At 40.9% G+C, this 22353-nt stretch overlaps 1 protein-coding gene across 1 annotated transcript in view; it reads left to right on the forward strand.

Moving 5' to 3' along the window:
* Positions 1-22353, forward strand: part of MRC1 (mannose receptor C-type 1) — a 99930-nt gene that overhangs the window by 60142 nt on the left and 17435 nt on the right. Inside the window, exons 12-22 of the mRNA XM_011283622.4 lie at positions 1549-1748; positions 4052-4179; positions 4690-4777; positions 7086-7230; positions 8806-8847; positions 9968-10131; positions 12003-12070; positions 13731-13831; positions 14756-14898; positions 15279-15393; positions 19499-19665. Coding sequence (XP_011281924.2) covers positions 1549-1748; positions 4052-4179; positions 4690-4777; positions 7086-7230; positions 8806-8847; positions 9968-10131; positions 12003-12070; positions 13731-13831; positions 14756-14898; positions 15279-15393; positions 19499-19665 — 1361 coding nt within the window. The remainder of the gene's footprint in view (positions 1-1548; positions 1749-4051; positions 4180-4689; positions 4778-7085; positions 7231-8805; positions 8848-9967; positions 10132-12002; positions 12071-13730; positions 13832-14755; positions 14899-15278; positions 15394-19498; positions 19666-22353) is intronic.

Below are 22353 nucleotides of genomic sequence, written 5' to 3' on the forward strand. Positions count from 1 at the left end.
TACGATTTCAGTTTATTTTTATTAAAAAAATTTTTTTTTGTAATCTTCATTTATTTTTGAGAGAGAGACAGAGTACAAGTGGGGGAAGGAGCAGAGAGAGGGAGACACAGAATCCGAAGCAGGCTCCAGGCTCCGAGCTGTCAGCACAAAGCCTGATGCGGGGCTCAAGCTCACGAATGGGAGATCATGACCTGAGCTGAACTCAGATGCTTAACTGACTGAGCTACCCAGGAGCCCCAGTGATTTCAGATTATTTTTAAATTAACTGGGCAGGAGAATAAGAGCTGACTATACACTGTTGTTGTTGTTGTTGTTGTTGTTGTTAAGTATCGGTCGGAGTGGTAATGGTAATTTTTACTTCTAGGCCCTACTCTTTAATTTTCCTCGTGTTGCTCCTTCAGCAGTGGGACTCTGAAAGCTTAATCCTGGAATGTCCCTAGGGAATAAAAATGGATGAAATCAGAGCCATAGGGAATCAGAGATCTTAGAGAAAATGTTTTGAAAAAGATGCGCCTCCCCAGAACTTTGAGATTTCTCTCTAGACGCTTAATGTCCGTTAAAAGAACAGTAAGAGAACATCTCACTCCAGCAAAGACTCCTACTATTTTCCAAGTTCTTTCTGAATGAATTACTATTTGGAAATAATCACACCTGTAAAACAGATTTATAAAGTATTAAGCTGATTATAGTCCCCATTGTCTATGCTTTTTTTTATCCTTGAAAGCTGGCACTCATCACTACTCTGTAAAGTAGGTGGTGATATTTGCCTTGTGAGATAAGGAAGCAAGTTCAAGGGTAGTTGAGTATTCAACGAATAACAAAAATCTCTAGCTCACTTGTGTCTCCCTTTGAAGTGTGTGATGAATTTCTGTCCTGAGAGACCTCCAAGGCCTGTGGGGCGGAGGAGGGGACTCTTACAAACGTTTTCTTATTTTATTTTTTTTTATTATTTTTTTTTTCAACGTTTATTTATTTTTGGGACAGAGAGAGACAGAGCACGAACGGGGGAGGGGCAGAGAGAGAGGGAGACACAGAATCGGAAACAGGCTCCAGGCTCTGAGCCATCAGCCCAGAGCCCGACGCGGGGCTCGAACTCACGGACCGTGAGATCGTGACCTGGCTGAAGTCGGACGCTCAACCGACTGCGCCACCCAGGCGCCCCACAAACGTTTTCTTAAAAAAAAGAAAAAAAACCCCATGAACCCCCTGTTTTTGCCATTATGGTAAATTTTGTTCTACTAAAATTATCGTATCATTAAGTATCTACGTGGGGGGCACCCTGCCCGATGTTAGAAACACGAAATGCTATCAAAAACCCTGACGTCTGAGCTCATAATTCTGTTAGGGATTTTGGCCACACAAATAAAAGGTCACCAACAGTTCAAAATAGTAGAAAGGAGTTGCCAAATGCGGCCGTAATTTCTCCTCTATATTTTCTCTTCACCTGAGGAGTGTGTGGCCCTGGGTGACCCTCGGGTTTGACCTGCGAGCGGGGCCGGCCGTCAGTAGCTCCTGCTAAGTGAACTTTCCTTTATGTATTGAATACAGGGCGAAAAGCAGGATGTGTCGCCATGAGAACTGGAGTTGCAGGGGGCTTGTGGGATGTTTTGAGATGCGAAGAGAAAGCAAAATTTGTGTGCAAACACTGGGCCGAGGGAGTAACTCGCCCACCAGAGCCCACAACAACTCCCGAACCCAAATGTCCGGAGGAATGGGGCGCCAGCAGCAAAACGAGCTTGTGTTTCAAGGTGACTGTCATCTGCTAAGCTAAGAAAGAACGTGGACTGTGCTTCAGCCTCAAAAGTCACGCGAGGAATTAAAACGGAACCCCAAACCGCAGTGCTCAGGCTCTACCCGTAGAAAGTCTAGTTCTCTGAATCTGGAAGGGGAGCTGGGCTTCTGTGTTTTCAAAAGCTCTGCTCGGGTACATGCTAATGACCGGTTGCATTTAGAGCTGCAAACACGACTCACAGCAGCTTTCTTCGCGTGCTCTGCTTCGTCACCCTCCCACTGTCCCCCCCCAGGCTGCCTTGCCCTCCTCTGAGCTTGCACTTTTCATGAAAATGTCTGTTTCCCCTCATGCTATCCCGTCACGTCCCATTTTGCCCTGGTCTCAGAGCCCAAGCTTTTAGGTAATTGCACTGATAAATGAGTCTACATTAATGCCAAATGGTCATCTAGGAGGTGATGCTCCATTGTTGTGATTTAGCCCCCCCTCCCCCGGTTGTTATGCCCGCTGGGCGATGAGAGCGTTACTAAGTAGGGGCACGTGGCTGTTCTGTGTCCTTTAAATGACGAGTTGATATCCTGCTCTCATTTTCTACCTTCCAAGTTCACACCGTCCATTTTCTCGTTACGCAGTCAAGTTGACCAAAACAAACAGACAAAAACCTCAGTGAATTATGCATTTGGGTCTTTTTTTTTTTTTTTTTTCACTCTTGTAAGTCCTATCCTTTCTTGAGAAAGTTAGATTTGGTCACATACAGAAATGTGCTTTTCGACCCCTTAATGATATTGTTCTTTAGCGTCCCACTCCCAGGACCTCTTTTATTCAGACCCTTTGGTCGCATGTGGCCATGGTGTGCCTTGTAAGACAGTTAGGTAAGGCTGAGGGAAAACTTGAATTACTAATGTGTATCAGAATGAGGCTGTTTAGTCTTCTGTAACTCAAGGGGTGTGGGTAGTTGGGTTAGTCATTCCCACGACTGGCAGTGGAGATTGCTAAATACTTGTTCAATCCTGATTAGCAGGTCAGGGCTAAATGTATAATTTACATAGAAGGGGATGCATTGGGCCAAGGCAAGAGAGGATTTTGGAAATGGGTTAATTGAGGACTATTATAAAGCAAATCAGGTGATTATTGTTGCATCTGGAAACTTTTGGTTTACTACACAAAGGCCAGGCTCGTCCTATACACAGCCATCCACCTGGGGGCGGTAGGCTATGGAGATCTGTAGCAGGATTTTGCGAGAAGTGGCAGAATTCTCCAGAGCTGGGAAGTGAATGAGGGTTCTGGTAGAGATGCTATCCTGGTGGATATTCAACACATTGAAATATGTGCTTCATTAGAAAATTATATAGTTTTAGAGGTGCTTACGTAGGTTTGTTTGGAAATATATAGACCGTCTTTGTACATATTAAGATGTGGGAACTATTAATAACATTCAGGTGATAGTAAATTTATTTAAGAAAACGAAGTCTTATATCATAGTCTAGCAGGTTGCAGTGCCCACAGAGTCTTGGGAGTTAATGATGTGGAAGCTTGCTCAAGGCACTTTTGTCCAGATAGCTCAAGTTAGGGTCAAGGTGAAGATTGCCTTGGGTTGCTTGGTGATGGCTGGGCAGCGCTAGTCCATTGGAAGCCAACCCCATTTCCCACAAGCCTATAATGGTGGGGAGCATGACTCATGAGAAATAGTGAATGAAAATTATAAAAGTTGATGGATACAACAGACTCCTATACTATTTGCATACTGATAGGTATTTCTTAGTCTGGAATTCCATTTCACTGTAGCCCTCTGGATAATACAAGATATTCCCTAACTTATATAATCTATTAAAATTTCATGCAGCTGTAAGGAAAAAAAGACAAGGCCATTGTAAAAGACACCAGCAATGAAATATTGAGACTGTCAGGTGTTTGTTCAAGCTAGGCAGGATAACAAACTATGCCACAATTTTTGTTTTTTGAAGTTTTCCTTCCTTCCTTCCTTTTCCTGTATCAAAAGTGTTTTTTTCTTTCTCATTTCAATGCTACTTTTCCCATCTAACCAAATTAATTCTACCAAATACATAAAACTTCTAAGACTTTAATTTCTTCTGTGCTATGAAGTATTTTTATTTTCTAAGGTTTTCTCAACAAAGCCACCCCACATATTTTGTTACCCAAATACGTACTCCTACATTGATTTTCAACCAAGAGAATTACATTGTTTTACACCATAGCAGTGTCTTTCTATAAAATGAAATCTCATCAAAAGTAAATAATTATTTCTCTTGATTTGATAAGCTATGAAGTATAAAATAACTTCTGAAACTATATCATCTTTAGCTGTTTGCAAAAGGAAAACACGAGAAGAAAACATGGTTTGAATCTCGAGATTTTTGTAAAGCTCTGGGTGGTGATCTAGCTAGTATCAATAATAAAGAGGAACAGCAAGCAATATGGCGATTGATAGCGTAAGTGTCTTTTGTATATAATATTCCTTTTACCTATTTGATGCTCTGATGTTGAGAAAAGTCTTACATTTCTGAAATTGTTGACTCATAATGCTACCTTGAGTGGCTGTATTATATCCCAAATCCATAGGACCTTTTTTTATCTAGTTTCACTTACGAATGCTTTATCGATATAAATCCTGTGATGAATTACTCTATGAAAGTACAAGACACTCAATACATGTTATTAAGTGAATAAATGAATGACTTTCTTGCAGTGCTTTATTATGATATATTCTCAAGTGGTGGCTCCTTTTGAGGATATTCATGGGCTGTACCAAAACGCACAGTTGCATACTGCTTATAGTCATTGAGTCTTTTTACCTGTGTCCTAATTTAGGTTTCAAAGACAACTTTCAAATTTGATTAGCTCTCATATTTGTCTCATTAGGTAACCATAGAAATCTCGTTAAGTAACCAGACTTGTTTCATCCAATAGTATGAGCTCTCTTTATGTCTTGTAAATTGCAGGGCTACCGGGACGTACCATGAACTGTTTTGGTTGGGACTTACGTATGGAAGTCCTTCAGAGGGCTTTGTTTGGAGTGACGGTTCTCCTGTGAGTAATATGATTTGATACATTGTTTTCTCACTTTATCATGTATTTATTTCGATGTTACCCTTTGGCTTAATCCAAGTCTTTGGTGAAACGTGTTTTTATGATAGCTAGTAACATTTTTCTATGCAAAAATAAATCCAATTCTAGGATCATTATTCTGCCCCTGCCCTAATTAATTCTGTTCACCCAAGGTATAAGCATAACTGGCTGGATTAAAAAAAAAAATTAGAAAACTAATTTAGGTAGCTTGAATAAAATAATGCTTTCATTCTATCATGCAAAATTGGTGTGCAAGTAGTTAAACTTCTTAAAAGTTTGGTATTTTTAAATTTTTATTTTATTTTTATTTTTTAGTGAGAGCGTGGGTGGGGGAGAGGGGCAGAGGGAGAAAGACAGAGAATCTTAAGCAAGCTGAGCATGGAGCCTGATATGGGGTCTGATCTCACGACCCTGGGATTATGACCTGAGCCAGAGTCAAAAGTCAGACACTCAACCAACTGAGCCACCCAAGTGCCCCAGAAATTGAGTTTTAAACAAGTGTTGGTGAGGATGCAGAGAAAAAGGAACCCTTGTGCACTGTTGGTAGGAATGCAAACTGATACAGCCACTGTGGAAAACAGTATGGATGATCCTCAAAAAGCTAAAAATAGGGGTACCTGGGTGGCTCAGTCAGTTGAGTGTCAGACTTTGGCTCATGAGACTTTGGCTCATGATCTTGCATTTTTTGAGTTTGAGCCCCACATCAGGCTCCCTCCCGTCAGCACAGAGCCTGCTTTGGATTCTCTGTCCCCCTCTCTCTGCCCCCCTGTGGCTTGTGCTCTCCCAAAAAATAAATACTTTTTAAGAAACTTAAAAATAGAACTACCATATAATTCAGTAATTGCACTGCTGGGTATTTAACCCCAAAACACAAAAACACTAATTCATAGGTGTGCCTGTACCCCTGTGTTTATTGCAGCATTATTTACAATAGCTAAACTATGGAAGCAGCCCAAGTGCCCATCAACATTTATGTTTATTCAGCCATAAAATTCCAGAATATTATTCAGCCATAAAAACGAATGAAATCTTGCCATCTGTAACAACATGAATGGAGCTAGAGAATATAATTCTGGCTGAAATAAGTAAATCAGAGAAAGACAAATATCATAAGATTTCACTCATATGTGGAATTCAAGAAACAAAACAAATGAGCAAAGGAAAAAAGAGAGAGGCAAATCAAGAAATGGACTGTTAACTATAGAGAACAAACTGATGGTTTCTAGAGGGGAGGGAGGTGGGTGAAATAGGTGAAGGGGATTAAGAGTGCACTTACCATGATGAGCACTGAATAATGTATAGAACTGTTGAGTCACTATATTGTATACCCGAAACAAATATAACACTATGTTAACTATACTGGAATTAAAATTTAAAACTTAATATAAAAAGTTGAGTGTTTTATAGCTTCTTATAGAGCAAGAGATCTGGAAACAATTTTTGAGAATCCATTAATAACCATTGGGCCTTGTCAGCCTTCCCCATTCCTAAGAATGGGGAAGTGTGAGGCTGTGACACGTGTTGGCAGTATTTAGTGGTCTGGTCATCCAAGGAAGTGATTTTGTGTAATTTCAGTTCTACCTCCTCTTATAACCCATCAGCAACTTTTCAAGGCACTTGAGTAAGGTGATTTCTTTGATAGCTCCACTGACACTTGGATTTCATATTGATATTTCTGGAAAATGCTTAGCCTAAAACTCTGTTGGGTATGATTCTACACTGAAACCTGCAAGGGGTTCTACACCCAGCCCTCCATTTATTTCCACTGTTCTTTTAGGCGGAGTTATGTAGCTTTGTTAACGGCATTTCGTAAGTCTTTTTCTTTTATTATAAAAACTAATTATATTTCTCTATCCTACCTATAAAGAGAAAGTTTCCAACGTCACACTGAAATATTACCACTTAAGAATGGGTTAGAGATTTAGGAACACCCAATACTGACAAGTGGAGCTTTTTTGCTGGGTTTTTCCTATATAGAAATCCCACTTTCAAGGCCCTGGATCCATTCTATCAATAAGACCAAAGAAAATGTTATAATAATAGCATATTCTATTCATCTTTGAAAGTTTCCATGTAGTGAAAGCTATTTCTTTCCAATCCATTTTCATAAACCTTGCTTTCAAAACAAAGCTATTGCAAAAAAAGTGGATGGATTAAAAAATGTTAATATACCTTCCCTTTCTATCTTTTGTTTAGATAAATGATTGTCAATGGCCTGATTTAAATGACGTACGTAATTAATGATTGCAATGTAATGTTTCTGACATAGGTTTCATATGAAAATTGGGCTTATGGAGAACCTAATAATTATCAAAATGTTGAATACTGTGGCGAGTTGAAAGGTGACTCTGGTATGTCCTGGAATGATATTAACTGTGAACATCTTAACAACTGGATTTGCCAGATACAAAAAGGTATGGTAACCTGTCCTCTATTCTATCTCACATTGGAGAACTAACCTCCTGATATCCCAGTGTTTTCCTTTTATTAGCAGAACCAAACAGACAAAATAACCAAATAAGGGAAATGGCAGGGGCCATCATTTCACAGGATAAGAATGAAGTCACTGAGCACAGATAAATGTTCCAAAGGAACAGAAGATCAAAAGGCCACCCGGGAATCCTGGATGACAGTCACGTCCTCTAAAATAGTTCCCACGAGCTGTGATTCTGGCTCAGGTTCTACAGGGGTGGGAGTTGGTGGGCGTTCTACTCTGTAAGTAGAGTAATACGCATGCTGTTTCTTCTTTGGTATATTCACCCTCTGACCTATGTTAGCCATCCAGTAGGTAAAAGTTTCCCAACATCCGAATATTCTAAATGTTGATTTCTTAAATAAATATTCAACACAAAGAACAAACACCATTTTGGGGCCCTGATGCTATTATAGCCACTATGTTTATGATTGTCAAAAAGTATCAGTGTATACTTTAAGTCACGATCTGGGACTCAGAAAGTTCCACATATCCAAGTCAGGCATTGAGGTCAGAGGATCCAGGTTCTTCTGTTAAGATAAAGGAACAAACAGACCTTCCCTTGAACCACAATATACATAATCTTCCTCATTTTAAAACAGTTTGTGGAACCACATTGCCCTCTGCTGTTGGAGAACCTTGGCTACTGTCCCAACTCCACTGCTAGAGACCCTGGGTTGCTCTCGTGCTGTCTGCTTGTTTTCCTCACTCCTGCATAGATGAGTGCTTTCAAAGTTTTCAGAGTAGAGGAATAAAGAGTGGCCAGTTTTTCTTTAGAAGTCTCCTAGCTACCAATGACTACGTAAGTTTCCTTACATGTTATTAGTAACTCTGTTCTTCCAGATGTTAACTGCATTAAGCCAAAAGCTGGGTAACCTGATTCCTTTTATCAGATTCCAACAAAGTCCAGATATATCATTAACTCCTTGGAAAGAAAAATATTTCATTTAACTTTTAGGATAAGATACATTTAATAAACATAATATTCTTTGGGAAAAAAACATTTTATAAGTCAATAGTGTATCTTTAATGGTTTCAAATAATGAAATTTTAAGTAAGTCCACAGCGCATTATAAGATGTGTAATTGTCACCCTGATATTTATTAAATATCTTCTACATACCAATAATGCACATAATTTATCCTACCTCTTTACACATACTACTAACTCCTTTTAGCAGTTGGCAGAGTTGAAGGTAGGCAATTTAAACCCCAGTTTGATTTGAAACTAGGCTTTCTTATTCTAAAACTCGTGTTCCTTTCTTCCCTTTTGATGACATTATTTGTTGGGTCTGAAAAGTGTCTTCCAATTTCTAGTGGCTATTACTGTACTAATTCTCTTAGCCTTCATTCTTCTCCTCTACAACATGCTAGGGCAATTGAGGAGTAGAAGAGAGGGAGAGAAGGAAGAGCTACATTTTAAGCTGTTTTGACCCACGAAAATAGGAAAATTAGAAGGAGATATGATTGCGGAAGTTCACACACACTTTATAATCTGGTTTTCTTTTGTTTTCCAGGACAAACACCAAAACCTGAGCCAACACCAGCTCCTCAAGACAGTAGGTGTTTCCTTATTTCGTGATCTCCACACTGATAGCCTTTTTTGCTCTTTCCTTTCCTTTCCTTCACCCAGGAAGAACAGAGTTCTTAATATCTCTGAGAACCTTGTGGGAGTATGGATCCTTTCCTCCAGACAAATGCTCATAGGCACAAAAGCAAAGCATTTTAATACGCTGTGTCAAGGGCTCTTGAATCAAACCCAAGGGCCCAGGTTTTCTCTTTAGTACTCTATTAGTTCCCCATGGCTGCTGTAACAAATTACCACAAAGTTGGTGGCTTCAAGCAAAGCACATTTATTCCCCCTTACAGGTCTGGAGGTCAGAAACAGGAGCTCAGTTTCACTGGGCCAAAATGGGCAAGGCCATGCTTCCTCCCGTGGTTCTAGGGCAGAATCTGATTCCTTGTCTTTACCAACTTCTAGAACTGCATCCCTCGAAGTTAGCTGGTGGCCCCCCTCCTGCACCCTGAAAAACCAGCAATGTAGCAATCTTGCTTCTTTTGTCACATGGCTTTCTTCTTCTGCAGTCAGATCTCCCTCTTTAAGGATACTTGCGATTACATTAGGGCCCACCCAGATAATCTAGGATAATGGCTCCATCTCAAGACCCTGAATTTAATCATGATCAACCACGATTTTAATCAAGATGTTTCACTTCTTTGGGTAGATTTGTTTCTAGGTATTTTATGGGTTTTGGTGCAACTGTAAATGGGATCGATTCCTTGATTTCTCTTTCTGTTGCTTCATTATTGGTGTATAAGAATGCAACCGATTTCTCACAGCTTTCACTTCTTGAACTCAGAACGTCATAGGTCCAGGTATGTAAGTTGTGTTTGCTATGTGATCCCTTTGATGAAAGTAGCACTGGGAGTTCTTTTACCCAACGATGATACCTAGAACTTAATGGAGAAGATAGAGTTCCAGATCTGGTGCAGAGTGGATCTCTGCCCTTAGGTAATTCAGTCTGTGTTGGGCATAAATATCCTGCTTATTCTGGGCTCTCAGACTTGCTGATACCTCTGGCAAAGCTACTCTGCCCTTTTTACTTCGGTGCATCACACGTACCAGATTCTTGAATTTATCGCAGGAAAATTCATCACCCTTTTCCATTCATTTTTCAGATCCGCCAGTCACCGAAGATGGGTGGGTTATCTACAAAGACTACCAGTATTACTTTAGCAAAGAAAAGGAGACCATGGACAACGCCCGAGCATTTTGCAGGAGGAACTTCGGTGATCTTGTTTCTATTCAGAGTGAAAGTAAAAAGAAGTTTCTATGGAAATATGTAAGAATATGATTAATTTAAGAATGAAACAGTGACATGTGATAAGCAAAGATAATATCCACTACCTGTGGATTGTACCCTGTGGTGCAATTCCAAATGAGGGGCTAAATTTCAAGTTTCTAAGGTCAGGGGAAGACATGAATGCCAGAGGAGAGGTGGGTGGTGGCCTTAACAGAAATGAATGACCTCATTGCTTAGATATTCAGTGCAGAATCATAGAATCCAGAAGCGGTTTTTAGTCTCGGCTTGGTAAGGACCCATATGTGATAACTTTGAGTTCACCAACTGGATTTTCAGAGATTATAATTCTTAACTAGTTGTTATGTATCAATTCTGGACCCTCTGATTTAGTTTAGGTTGATTGTTAATTTACAAATCTATCTTAGTTGGACCAAATTGTTGTTAAACGTAAAGCTTGATTATTCATATAAAAATCTTGGTTCTTCCAAAATTATCACATAACAGTGAAGCTATAGTTTATTGTTTTCCAAAGGTATTGGCTTAGTATTTCTCTTTACAAATCATCATGGCATCCTTGTTGCTTGCCAGAAAGGAGGTAAGAGGGAAAGCAGAAAAAAATACGTTGAATATAATGAAAGAATAAAAAATCATTTGCTTGTCTGACCTATCTTTATCTTTGTAGATATATTTTGGTTTGAACTTTTTAGGATATTTCCTAATATTGCACAAATATATATGTGGACAAAGTCTTTCCTTAGATGCAAAATACCAAATGGTTACTTTGTTTTAAAGAATATCTCCAACAACCTAATTACTATAGGCATTTGCTATTGCAGAAAATGACTGAAGGTATTTGCTTTATAAATTCAGGTTCATATATAGTATGCATATTTTTCTTTTTCTTTTTTAAAAAAAATTTTAATGTTTATTCATGTTTGAATGACAGAGAGACACAGAGCACAAGCAGGGGTCGAGCAGAGAGGGGTGGGGGACACAGCAGGCTCTAGGCTCTGAGCTGTCAGCACAGAGCCCGATGTGGGGCTCAAACCCATGAACTGCGAGATCACGACTTGAGCCAAAGTTGGACGTCAAACTGACTGAGCCACCCAGGCGCCCCTTTCTTTTTTCTTTTTTCTTTTTTTTTTAATTTTTTTTTCAACGTTTATTTATTTTTGGGACAGAGAGAGACAGAGCATGAATGGGGGAGGGGCAGAGAGAGAGGGAGACACAGAATCGGAAACAGGCTCCAGGCTCTGAGCCATCAGCCCAGAGCCCGACGCGGGGCTCAAACTCACGGACCGCGAGATCGTGACCTGGCTGAAGTCGGACGCTTAACCGACTGCGCCACCCAGGCACCCCTCTTTTTTCTTTTTTTAAAAAAAGTTAATTTAAGGAACACCTGGGTGGCTCATTCGGTGTCCAACTTTGACTAGTGTCATGATCTCACAGTTCATGGGTTCGAGCCCCATGCTGGGCTCTGTGCTGACAGCTCAGAGCCTGGAGCCTGCTTTGGATTCTGTGTCTCCCTCTTTCTCTGCCCCTCCCTCCCCTGCTCATGCTCTGTCTCTCTGTCTCTTAAAAAGAAATAAACATTAAAAAAAATTTTAAGTAAAAAAAAAAACTAGAAAAGTTTATTTAAGTAATCTTTACCCCCAGTTTGGGGTGCAACCTCAGGACCCCAAGATCAAGAGTCAGTCACATGCTCTTCTGGCTGAGGCAGCCAAGTGCCCCAATATTTTTCTTTCTATTTCTATGAAAAACGTAACTTTGAGTATACCACAAAATTTCTGCATGAATCCCTCCTTAGAAAACAATCCAAATGGGTTGCCTCATTACTAAGTATGTTTTGTTTAAGAATTTTCTTATTACGTAAGTATGGATTGAACTATATGTCAACTTCCATCTTTTAGGTAAACAGGAATGATGCACAACCAGCATATTTTATTGGCTTATTGATCAGCTTGGATAAAAAGTTTATGTAAGTACATCAAAATAAAGACAACTTTGCTTCAGAGGAGGATCTGATAAACATCTCACAGTTATTTTGAGACTTCGGCTTTGCTGAACACATTTTTAAAAATCCTGCTGAGTAGGTGATGGGCATTGAAGAGGGCTTATTTTGGGATGAGCACCGGGTGTTGTATGGAAACCAAGTTGACAATAAACTTCATATATTAAAAAAAATAAAAAAATAAAGATGTGTATATATCTATAAAAAAAATCCTGCTGAGCTCCCAATCTAAAAAGCGTCTTAAAAAGAAAGCAAAAGAATTTCTTAAAATCCAGTTAAATATTTTGAACATCATAATTCTCAAGTAAAGAATTCAAAGTCTGATTTAATCGTGCAAAACTCCGCCTATTTTTGTTTGAGGATGTCATCACATGTTAGTAAGTCACCTGCTAAGGAGATACGTGCTGCGTATATGAGTACCGACTTTACCGTTAAAATTACGATTCCCACTTGGACCATCCTTGGTGCACAGAATTAAACCGCCCTTCTATGTCGCCCCACTCACTGCTTTAACAGCCCTACTTGGAAATACCCTTTCAACTGCATGAAACGCTTTCCTTCCAAAGGAATGACTGTACTGTTTTCCATTAGATACAGGGGCCAGGAAAAGCTACGAGAGGGAGGAAATTAGCACATTTTTGGGGTTTCTTTCCTTGTTCGTGAATACACATGTTCTAAGTTTGAAGAACAGATATGTCTTCCTGGCTCGTGTGCAGACGTGTTAGCCGCATATGTTCCGCTTGACCCTTGTTGCCATTTTTGAGTAAACAGAGACCCAAACTCACACTCCTTAATTTTAAAGATCAGAAATGTTTGATGCTTCTTTGGACAAGCCCCCGTTTTTGTTTTATTTATTTTTTTTTACATTTATTTATATTTTGAGAGACATAGAGCACAAGTGGGAGAGGGGCAGAGAGAGAAGGAGACACAGAATCCGAAGCAGGCTCCGGGCTGTCAGCACAGAGCCCGATGCAGGGCTCGAACTCACAAACTATGAGATTGTGACCTGAGCCAAAGTCGGACGCTTAACCGACTGCGCCACCCAGGTGCCCCTGGACAAGCATCTGTTTTAATCATCTCTAAAATGAGAGGGTCGGGTTCGATGATCTCTTGCTCTCTTCCCAGCTAACAGTCTCTGAATTTCTGTAATTTATATAAAATAAGCATTGGCCTGCATACCCTGGGAGAAACCTAGAATAAACACAAAAATCACAGAATGGGCCTTAACGAGAAAGTCTCAATGCTCCGTCTCTCTCTATGGGTGGTTTTCTTTTGTGGGAATCCTGTCTAATCAGCACTGTGAGAGATGTTTGCTTCTGGCTACTTCCAGAGCAACTGGGACCTCCATTTCCTCTCTCGCTTCAAGACTAAAGGTAGCTTCTTCCAGGGAGGGAAAAGAAGACAGACTGTCCAAAGCCCTGGGTTGCCGCAGAGGAGCACAATGGCTCGGGAATCAACGGCTCCTCAGAGTTTTCCTGCTAGTCTTTCTAGAATCCTCTCTTCTGTTTGCTTCCAATCCTGTGCTCTGTGCATCTTCACTGACTCAGGTGTTCCCGCACGCTAGGCTGTACCCAATTATCCCCATGTTTGGATTATTATTGCTAAGGGCCTGAATTTTCTCTTTCAGTTGGATGGACGGAAGCAAAGTGGATTATGTGTCTTGGGCCACAGGTGAACCGAATTTTGCAAACGACGATGAAAATTGTGTGACCATGTATTCAAATTCAGGTAGACAACATAACCATCGTCTTGAATCTGCCTCATGGTGCGATGTGTCTTTTGCTACATCCCTAGCCTAAGAGTAGCAAGTTGTGCCCTTACGTCAGGCAAGAAAAGCAGAAGAAATACTTTAAGTCTCAGCGACGTAACTGTTAGTTGGCTTAGTTGGCGAGGAGAATGTGTGCTTCACATGTGCTCTAATAAAGGACACTATCTTGTCACTTATTTTAGGAAACATTTTTTTTTTTATGTTTTGATTTGAGCAGAATATCCAGAGGGTTTATCTGTCTCCATTATCTCTCTCCACATCTTTGTCTGTAAAATGAGAATAGTGACCAGAACTTGTGTGTTGTTGAGATAATTAAAGATATGATATTTCTAAACCACTAAACAAATGCTTGGTATCTGTAAGTTTAGATACGATTAGATTATTATCTTTAGCTATTAATGGCTATTTAGGTAATATATCTGCAGCATCAAGTTTTTTCTGGGCTCGTAGGAAGCTCTCCATAAAGTTGAACTATTATCGGGACGCCTGAGTGGCTCAGTCATTTAAGTGTCTGACTCTTGATTTTGGCATAGGTCAGGATCCCAGGGTTGTGGGATCAAGCCCCCACATCGGGCTCCATGCTGAGCGGGTAGCCTGCTTAAGATTCTTTGTCTCTCTTTCTCCCTCGACCCCTCTCTCCCGCTTGTGCTCTCTCTCTCTAAAATAAAACAACAAAATAAAATAAAATAAAGCTGAACTATTGTTAGTTTAAGTGAAAGAACAAAAGGGTACGGCATAGACCTTTCTAGTTACTTGTGTAAAAATGGTGTTGTAATCTAAGCCATTTCTGAGAATCCTTACAAAACATGAGGCATTTTATTTAAAAAAGAGTGTTTTTAAATGCAAATATGTAAATCTAATTTAGCTATTTTGTCCTCTGCCAGGGTTTTGGAATGACATTAATTGTGGTTATCCAAACGCCTTCATCTGCCAGCGGCACAACAGCAGCATCAATGCCACGGTCATTCCTACCGTGCCTGCAGTCCCAGGAGGTTGTAAGGAAGGCTGGAATTTTTACAATAACAAGGTACGAAAACAATTAGCGGTAGTCTTGGCGTCCATCGATGTGGAGAGTGACAGTGCAAACTTTTCAGCTGAAAGTTAACTTCCGCTTACCTAGTCCCTTGAGAAAATTTTAGGCAAGAATAGATGAAGGTTCCTGTGTCAAATTCCCTGTGGAAATTGAGAGTATGCTTGAAGGATCCAGATAGATGTGCCCTTTGTTACAAGGAAGAAAAAACACTTTGCAAAGGAAGTCCGTGGGTGATGAAACTAACTTAACCTTCTGGATCTCTGTTGGGTGATGAGAAAATGTATATTTAGCGTCGATCTGCATGAATAATTTAAATTTCTTTAGGGCAAACACTATTATCTTGACTTAGTCCCTATTTTTTTCTTCCCTCCAAGTGTTTCAAAATCTTTGGATTTGTTGAAGAAGAAAGAAAAAATTGGCAAGAGGCACGAAAAGCTTGCATAGGATTTGGGGGCAATCTGGTATCGATCCGCAATGACAAAGAACAAGGTATGCAGACCATTGTACAATCAGTGATGCGCTTCAATATGTAACATTTTCCCGCTGATGATAGTAAATGATATTTTGGTTTTTGACGAGGCAGGGGAGAAAACCCAAACACATATGGAGAACTATTTTTCAGTTGTAGGGAGCCTGCTGGGCATTTAACATAGAAAGTCCCTTTTGGGGCACCTGGGTGGCTCAGTCGGTTGAGCCTCTGACTCTTGATTTTAGCTCAGGTCGTGATCCCAGGGTTGTGGGGTTGAGACCCGGATCAGGCTGCACACTAACCGTGGAGCCTGCTTAAGATTCCCTTTCTTTCTCTCTTCCTCTGTCCCTCTCCCCTGCTCTCATGCATGCTCTCTCTCTCTCTCAAATTAAAAACAAAAAAAGTCCCTTTTCATTGTTAATGGCAACTCTGTGAAGTAGGTTAACATCAGCCCATTTGTGATTTGTGTTCAGGCAGTCTGCTGGTAAGCAGGAGGGTTGGGAGTCAAATTGGCTATTCCCACTTAGACGCTATTCTTTTTTTTTTTTTTTCAACATTTATTTATTTTTGGGACAGAGAGAGACAGAGCATGAACGGGGGAGGGGCAGAGAGAGAGGGAGACACAGAATCGGAAACAAGCTCCAGGCTCTGAGCCATCAGCCCAGAGCCTGACGCGGGGCTCGAACTCACGGACCGTGAGATCGTGACCTGGCTGAAGTCGGATGCTTAACCGACTGCGCCACCCAGGCGCCCCGACGCTATTCTTTTTCCACCAAGCCAGTTTGTTCCCCAAAGAGCCAAAGTAGAGAGTAGTTCTAGGAGTGAAATGGAAAATTGTTAAAATTAACTCCTAGAAAGTTCACTCCTAGAACTAGTCTCTACTTTCACTCCTAGAACTACCCCTACAGCAGTAAATGGGAATTATAATGTTTTTTTTATTGATGTTTATTTACTTATTTATTTATTTAAAAAAAATTTTTTAAGGTTTATTCATTTTTCAGAGACAGAGCGTGAGCAGGGGAGGAGCAGAGAGAGGGAGACAGAATCCAAAACAGGCTCCAGGCTCTGAGCTGTCAGCACAGAGCCCGATGTGGGGCCTGAACCCACAGACAGTGAGATCATGACCTGAGCTGAAGTAGGATGCCTAACCGACTGAGCCACCCAGGCGCCCCAACGTGTATTTATTTTTGAGACAGAGAGAGACAGAGTGCGGGCAGGGGAGGGGCAGAGAGAGGGAGACACAGAGTCTGAAGCAGGCTCCAGGCCTGTCTGAATTCGGATTCTGTCTCTCTCTCTCTCTCTGCTGCTCCCCTGCTCACGCTCTGTCTCTCTGTCTCTGAAAAATGAATAAACCTTAAAAAAATTTTTTTAATAAATAAATAAGTAAATAAACATCAATAAAAAACATTTTAAAATGCACTAAAACTAATTTTTAGATATGAACTTTGAACAAATTGAGAAAAAAATGTTTAATAAAACATAAGGGTAAACAACTGCTTTGAAGAACAATGAAGGGAAAAACGTGTCATATCCATTGAGCGGATTGTTAAAACTTATTATACTGTTGACAAGAGAAAGACGCTTGACTACTTTCACATGGTCTCTTCATGGCCACCTTACCTGAAATAGATACTAAGTTAAATAAGTGAGCCACCACTTTAAGGAGGATGCTGGCCACTGACAGGCCAGCCAGATGAAGAAACCAAATTGCTGGAGGATTTGGAAGCCACCGCAGGCAGCAAGTGAGGCATGTTTGAAAGACCTTCATCTTTCACAGCCTGAAAAAGACAGGATATGGACCCGTGTGGTTCTGGAAGGAAGATTTAACACCAATGAATGGCAATTATAAAGAAATAGGCCTAGGCTCAAAATTGGGAGACCATTCTAAGAATTAGAACGGATTAGGGGCGTCTGGGTGGCTTAGTTGGTTGAGTGTCAGACTTTGGCTTGGGTCATGATCTCAAGGTTCGTGGGTTCGAGCCCCACGTTGGGCACACTGCTTCGGATCCTCTGTCCCTCCCCTGCTTGCTCTGTCTCTCAAAAATAAATGAACATTAAAAAAAAAGGAACTAATTAAATGGGCTGCTTTGCGAATTCTCTAAAGGACTGTGAAAATGCTTACATTGGAAAGTTCTTATTTGGATGCTATAGACTCTAGCATATAGTCTACATATTGATTGGTACATAGCATGAGAGATGTTTAATAAATGTTTGTATGAATGAATTTATGTGGGTTGTTAAGGGGAAGATGAGGCACTAGATAATTTCTAAGTTCCCTCTTGGTTCTGAAATCCTTTGACTTCCAAAATCATGGTACATCTCAGAAAATATAAGAAAGAAGAAAGACACAGGAACCCAGATGGCACTCTCTCAAATGTTTACTTTATTCTATAAAGGCTGCCGTGTGCTCTCTTGGAACATATTATCATATTATATGATAAATCAACCAGGGTTTCGCTGAGAACCTTTGTCAAGTGCAGCAACTTTCCAGACACGGAAAGAAAAGGGTCAAACCATAGCACACAATAAAAACATTTTAAGAATATAATATTCATATTTCTCTAACTGGCCTACCACATTTTGGGCTTAGCTACCCGGCGGAGAAACACAATAATTGACTTCTTCTCTTAACCACAAAGTGCTGATTCCTGGCATAACAGAATTAGAACCTGGGTAATAGAGACGTGCAGAAGGAAACAATTTTCAGATAAAATAACATTATTCCTGGCAAAGCAAGCACACGTTGTTGAATTCTTATTTGTGGTTGTTGGCAGAAAAAGAAGTCAGGGCTAAAACACTGGCAGGTAGTTAGTTCTTTTCCACATTATTTCAAGTTGGGGTTGGGAAAGGTTATGATCTTGTTTAGGAAATAAAATAAAACCAAAGTAAATACCTTGCCATGCTCTCTTCTCTCTCTGAAAAATGTTGGAAGGAAAAAAAAATTTTTTTTTTTTTTTACCTTTAGTTGAGAAATAAGCAAAAATCTCTGAGCTGAGTACTCACTGCCTCTGCTACTCGGCAGAATAACCATGGAGTAGTCGCCCTTCCACGGAATTACTTGTTCATGAATAAACAGATCGTTGTGTCTCTTTGGGCTTCTCTCTATTTTGCATTTTTTAGTAAAACCCCAGTGCACGGTCAGTCAGTATCCTCTTTGCATTCAGGAGTCGTGTTCAAGCGTAAGGGTGTGGAAATTGTTCTGGAGAGTCGGTGTTCATCCACCTGGGCAACCACGACTCCTGGCTGGGAGGTTGCTAGCTGTGGAAGGTGGCCGCGCGGTGTGGGAGGCGTGAGGAAGGGCAAGTGGACAGGGGTTGGGGCACCTGTGCCTTTCAACCTTTTCCAGCTTCTGAATATTTGCCCCCATCCTCTCTCACTGCCACAGAATTGGCAAAGAAGCAAAAGGCCACATTTGTTCTTCGTTCTCTGAATTGTTCTAGATCTTCTCTCCTAATGACGTGAGTGCTTAGCATCCAGTTACCCCCCCTGGGTCCAAGCACACTTAGCGGATGGCCCCTGACCCCTAGCAGTTGCTGCCCAGAAGGAGTTTCAATTGGGTAGCTCTTTGGGCTCGGAAACCCAAAGTAGCGAGAATTTGACAGCCTCACGCTTCTCATTTTGACAAGTAGTTTTCATTTTCAGAAATTTTCTGGATTAAGAGCTCTCTTTGCCCCCTAGTTATTATAATTAGATCATCTTATTTAAAAAAAATCACGACACCCGATAACTCATAAGATGGCTGTGTATGAATTAGAAGCAATACCTCTTGCTGCAGAAGGCAGGCAGTCATCCCCAGATCGGGGTGTATGGAACGGAGAGCCGTGCATGGGATGAGCTTGAGCCACCCTTTCCTCACTGCCATTGGGCAGGGCACAGCCCGGACAGCTATCTGCCCTGGCCCAGAGAAGAACCTAGACCCGTATGACGCAAAACTTGCCAAAGTACAAAACTGAAATGTTAGTGATTTTAAGGTTAGACTGTGTTTGTTTTCATGGTAAGTACTTTTAAATAATAAAGATGTTAATCATGGATTCAGTATTTTAAAATTCTGTATTTTGAATACTTTCCATATGTTGAGTATTTTCCCCCCAAATTTTAAAGTATCTTGTGCAACTTTTCTTTCAGCATTTCTCACCTATCACATGAAGGACTCCAAGTTTAATGCCTGGACTGGGCTGAATGATGTGAATTCAGAGCACACGTTCCTGTGGACGGATGGTCGAGGAGTTCATTATACAAACTGGGGGAAAGGTTACCCTGGTGGGAGAAGGAGCAGTCTGTCCTACGAAGATGTAAATATCCGTTTCAGGTCACCTCTCCGTATAATGTCAGCCTGCTTCATCATATTAGTGATGAGTCTTCTTTGACAATCTACCAGAGTTCTCCCTGATCTGGTTCATTCTTGCAGTTTTTAAGTGTTTCAGACTGAGCCAGCCTTGAGAGAAGGAGTATAAATTCAATTCAGAACTCTTCAGCTCGTGGGGCAGCTGGTGGGGATCCCAAGGGATGGCCAAGCCGGCTCCCCTCTGGGTCTCTGTCGTAGTCATGATGTGCACTTGAGCCCAGAGTTACCAACTTTATTTGTACCAGCTGCTTGTAAATTCTTGATGCTTGTAGTGTTGAGGGTTTATGCCCAGTCCCTACTACGGCTAAAGATCCCATCCTCATCATTATCATGACTGAGCTGCCATTTGTAGACTGCTTGCTATGTGCCAAACAGTGCCCTAGGCGCTCTTGTATGTTAACCTAAGAGACAGATGATTGTTTGTTTATTTTAGTGCTTTTAATCTTGTATCACTGAATAGTCAACTGGTCAATATTAAACAGCACACTAGGCATTGAGAAAAACATGAGCAAAAGACTGTGTTCTTACCTTAAAGAAGCTTACACTTATGTTAGACCTCAAGTCTTTTTTTTTTTTTTAACTTTTTTTAACATTTCATTTTTGAGGGACAGAGACAGATCGCGAGTGGGGGAGGGGCAGAAAGCGCAGGAGACAGAATCCGAAGCAGGCTCCAGGCTCTGAGCTGTCAGCACAGAGCCGGACGCGGGGCTCCAACCCATGAACCGTGAGATCATGACCTGAGCCGAAGTCAGATGCTTAACCGACTGAGCCACCCAGGTGCCCCTTAGACCACAAGTCTTATATGGGAAAGAAGATAGTAAGGAATGCGAGTGTATAATGTCAGGATCCCTTATAAAGCCCTGTGTAGTTAGCAGGAAAGAACTTACTATGGGACGGAGTGATCTAATCAGTAAACACTTACATAGGGAGACTTTCATTTGATGCAGAGAAAGAGCATGAGAAAGAATCAGTGAGGGCTCTTTTCCTTAAGAGGTTTGAGACAATGATCCAGAAGTTAGGTGAGGGTTGGGGAAGGCCATGCTAAGTGAGTGAAGCAAGTTAACTCTTCAAGAGAAAGGCACCACGTGGGTTTGGGCAGGAGTAAATAGCTCTGGTAGAGCAGGGCTTTTATACAGAAAAAAAGTAGGAGAAAACTTTGAAATGTTGAAAGCAGAATTTAGAGAAATTTAAATACCCCAGGAGTGAGTTTGGCTTTGTCAGACAGGCAGCAAGAAAAGGTTAGAGGAGAAAAATGATCTGATCAAAATGGTGTGTTTGTGATTATTAATTTGGTAGCTCTGTGTAGGGTACCTAGTGGTTTTCTGTGGAGAAATTCCTTGAATCTTCATTTACATACATGAGGGCTAAAAACTTACTGAAGAAGATGAAGCAGAATGGAGTGATAGGGGATTTGCTGGGAACAATTTCTGGATGAGAGGTGCATTTTGTGTAAAGCACACACACACACACAAAAATCATTACGGCCCAAGTTTCTTTTTTTGTCTTGGGAACCTAAAGACAAGCAGAAACAACAAAAACAAAATTTGTAATCTCACCACCCAGGAAAAAACACTGTTCATCTTTCGTCGAATTTGTTTCTAGACGTTTTCTGAGCGCAAAATATAAAGTCGATTGCACGGAGATGGAATCAAAACACACAGACTGTGTTGTTACAATTTCAGGAACTTGAGAGGATTAAATACAGTGTGATCGAGAGGGTGGGAGAGAACTCTTCGTGCGCATTTTGTGGCGGAAACATGCTTGCTGTGTCCAGGCTTTCTGGAGCAGAGCACAGGCTGTAAGCCAGGGTAACAAAGATAAGAAGAGCTAAGGAGGAAGATGGGGATGATAATGATAATGATGGCCCGTCTACGTGCGGACGGGGAGTTCCTGGGAGTTGAAGCTCATTATTCGAACTGACAGATTCAAGAAGCCCAACATGTGATAAGTCAAAATCTTCATCTGACATGAGATGAAAACTTTGGCAGGTGCAGATTTCATGACTTTATGACTTGCTTTGGCTCATAGACCATCCTATGGAAGCTAGATAGTGCAAACATATCCACAACACAGAATAGAGAACTCTTTCCAGCCTGGCGTACTTCCCTGTAAGATCGCAAATAAGATGTGAAACTTTCTAGCTCTACCCCGGCAATTTGTTCTGAATCCATAATGATGCTTTTATAAATTAAATTAGCAATGAAAAATATAGATTATACTTATTTCCCTTTAACAGCAGGACACCTATTCTGGGTGTTGAATCAGGGGAATTTATGTGGAGAAGATACTGTATTCTCCTAACATTTGGTTGCTAAATTTTGATAGAGATTAATAGAATTTCTGATAGCAAAATTTCTCAGACTTGTCTCTAAAATTACCCAAATCTACCGGATTGTTAATTAAAAATAGCAAGAGTTCACTGTGAGAGATCCACGTGGAAAGTGTGAGCAGGTGCATGGAAAGTAAGGAGCAGTTGAACATACTGTAAATGAAATAGGGTGATGAAGGGGCGCCTGGGTGGCTCAGTTGGTTAAGCGTCTGACTTCAGCTCAGGTCATGATCTCACGGCTTGTGGGTTCGAGCCCCGCATCGGGCTCTGTGCTGATGGCTCAGAGCCTGGAGCTGCTTCGGATTC

The sequence above is a fragment of the Felis catus genome, chromosome B4 (assembly GCF_018350175.1).
Source record: "Felis catus isolate Fca126 chromosome B4, F.catus_Fca126_mat1.0, whole genome shotgun sequence".
In the NCBI taxonomy this organism is placed as follows: domain Eukaryota; kingdom Metazoa; phylum Chordata; class Mammalia; order Carnivora; family Felidae; genus Felis; species Felis catus.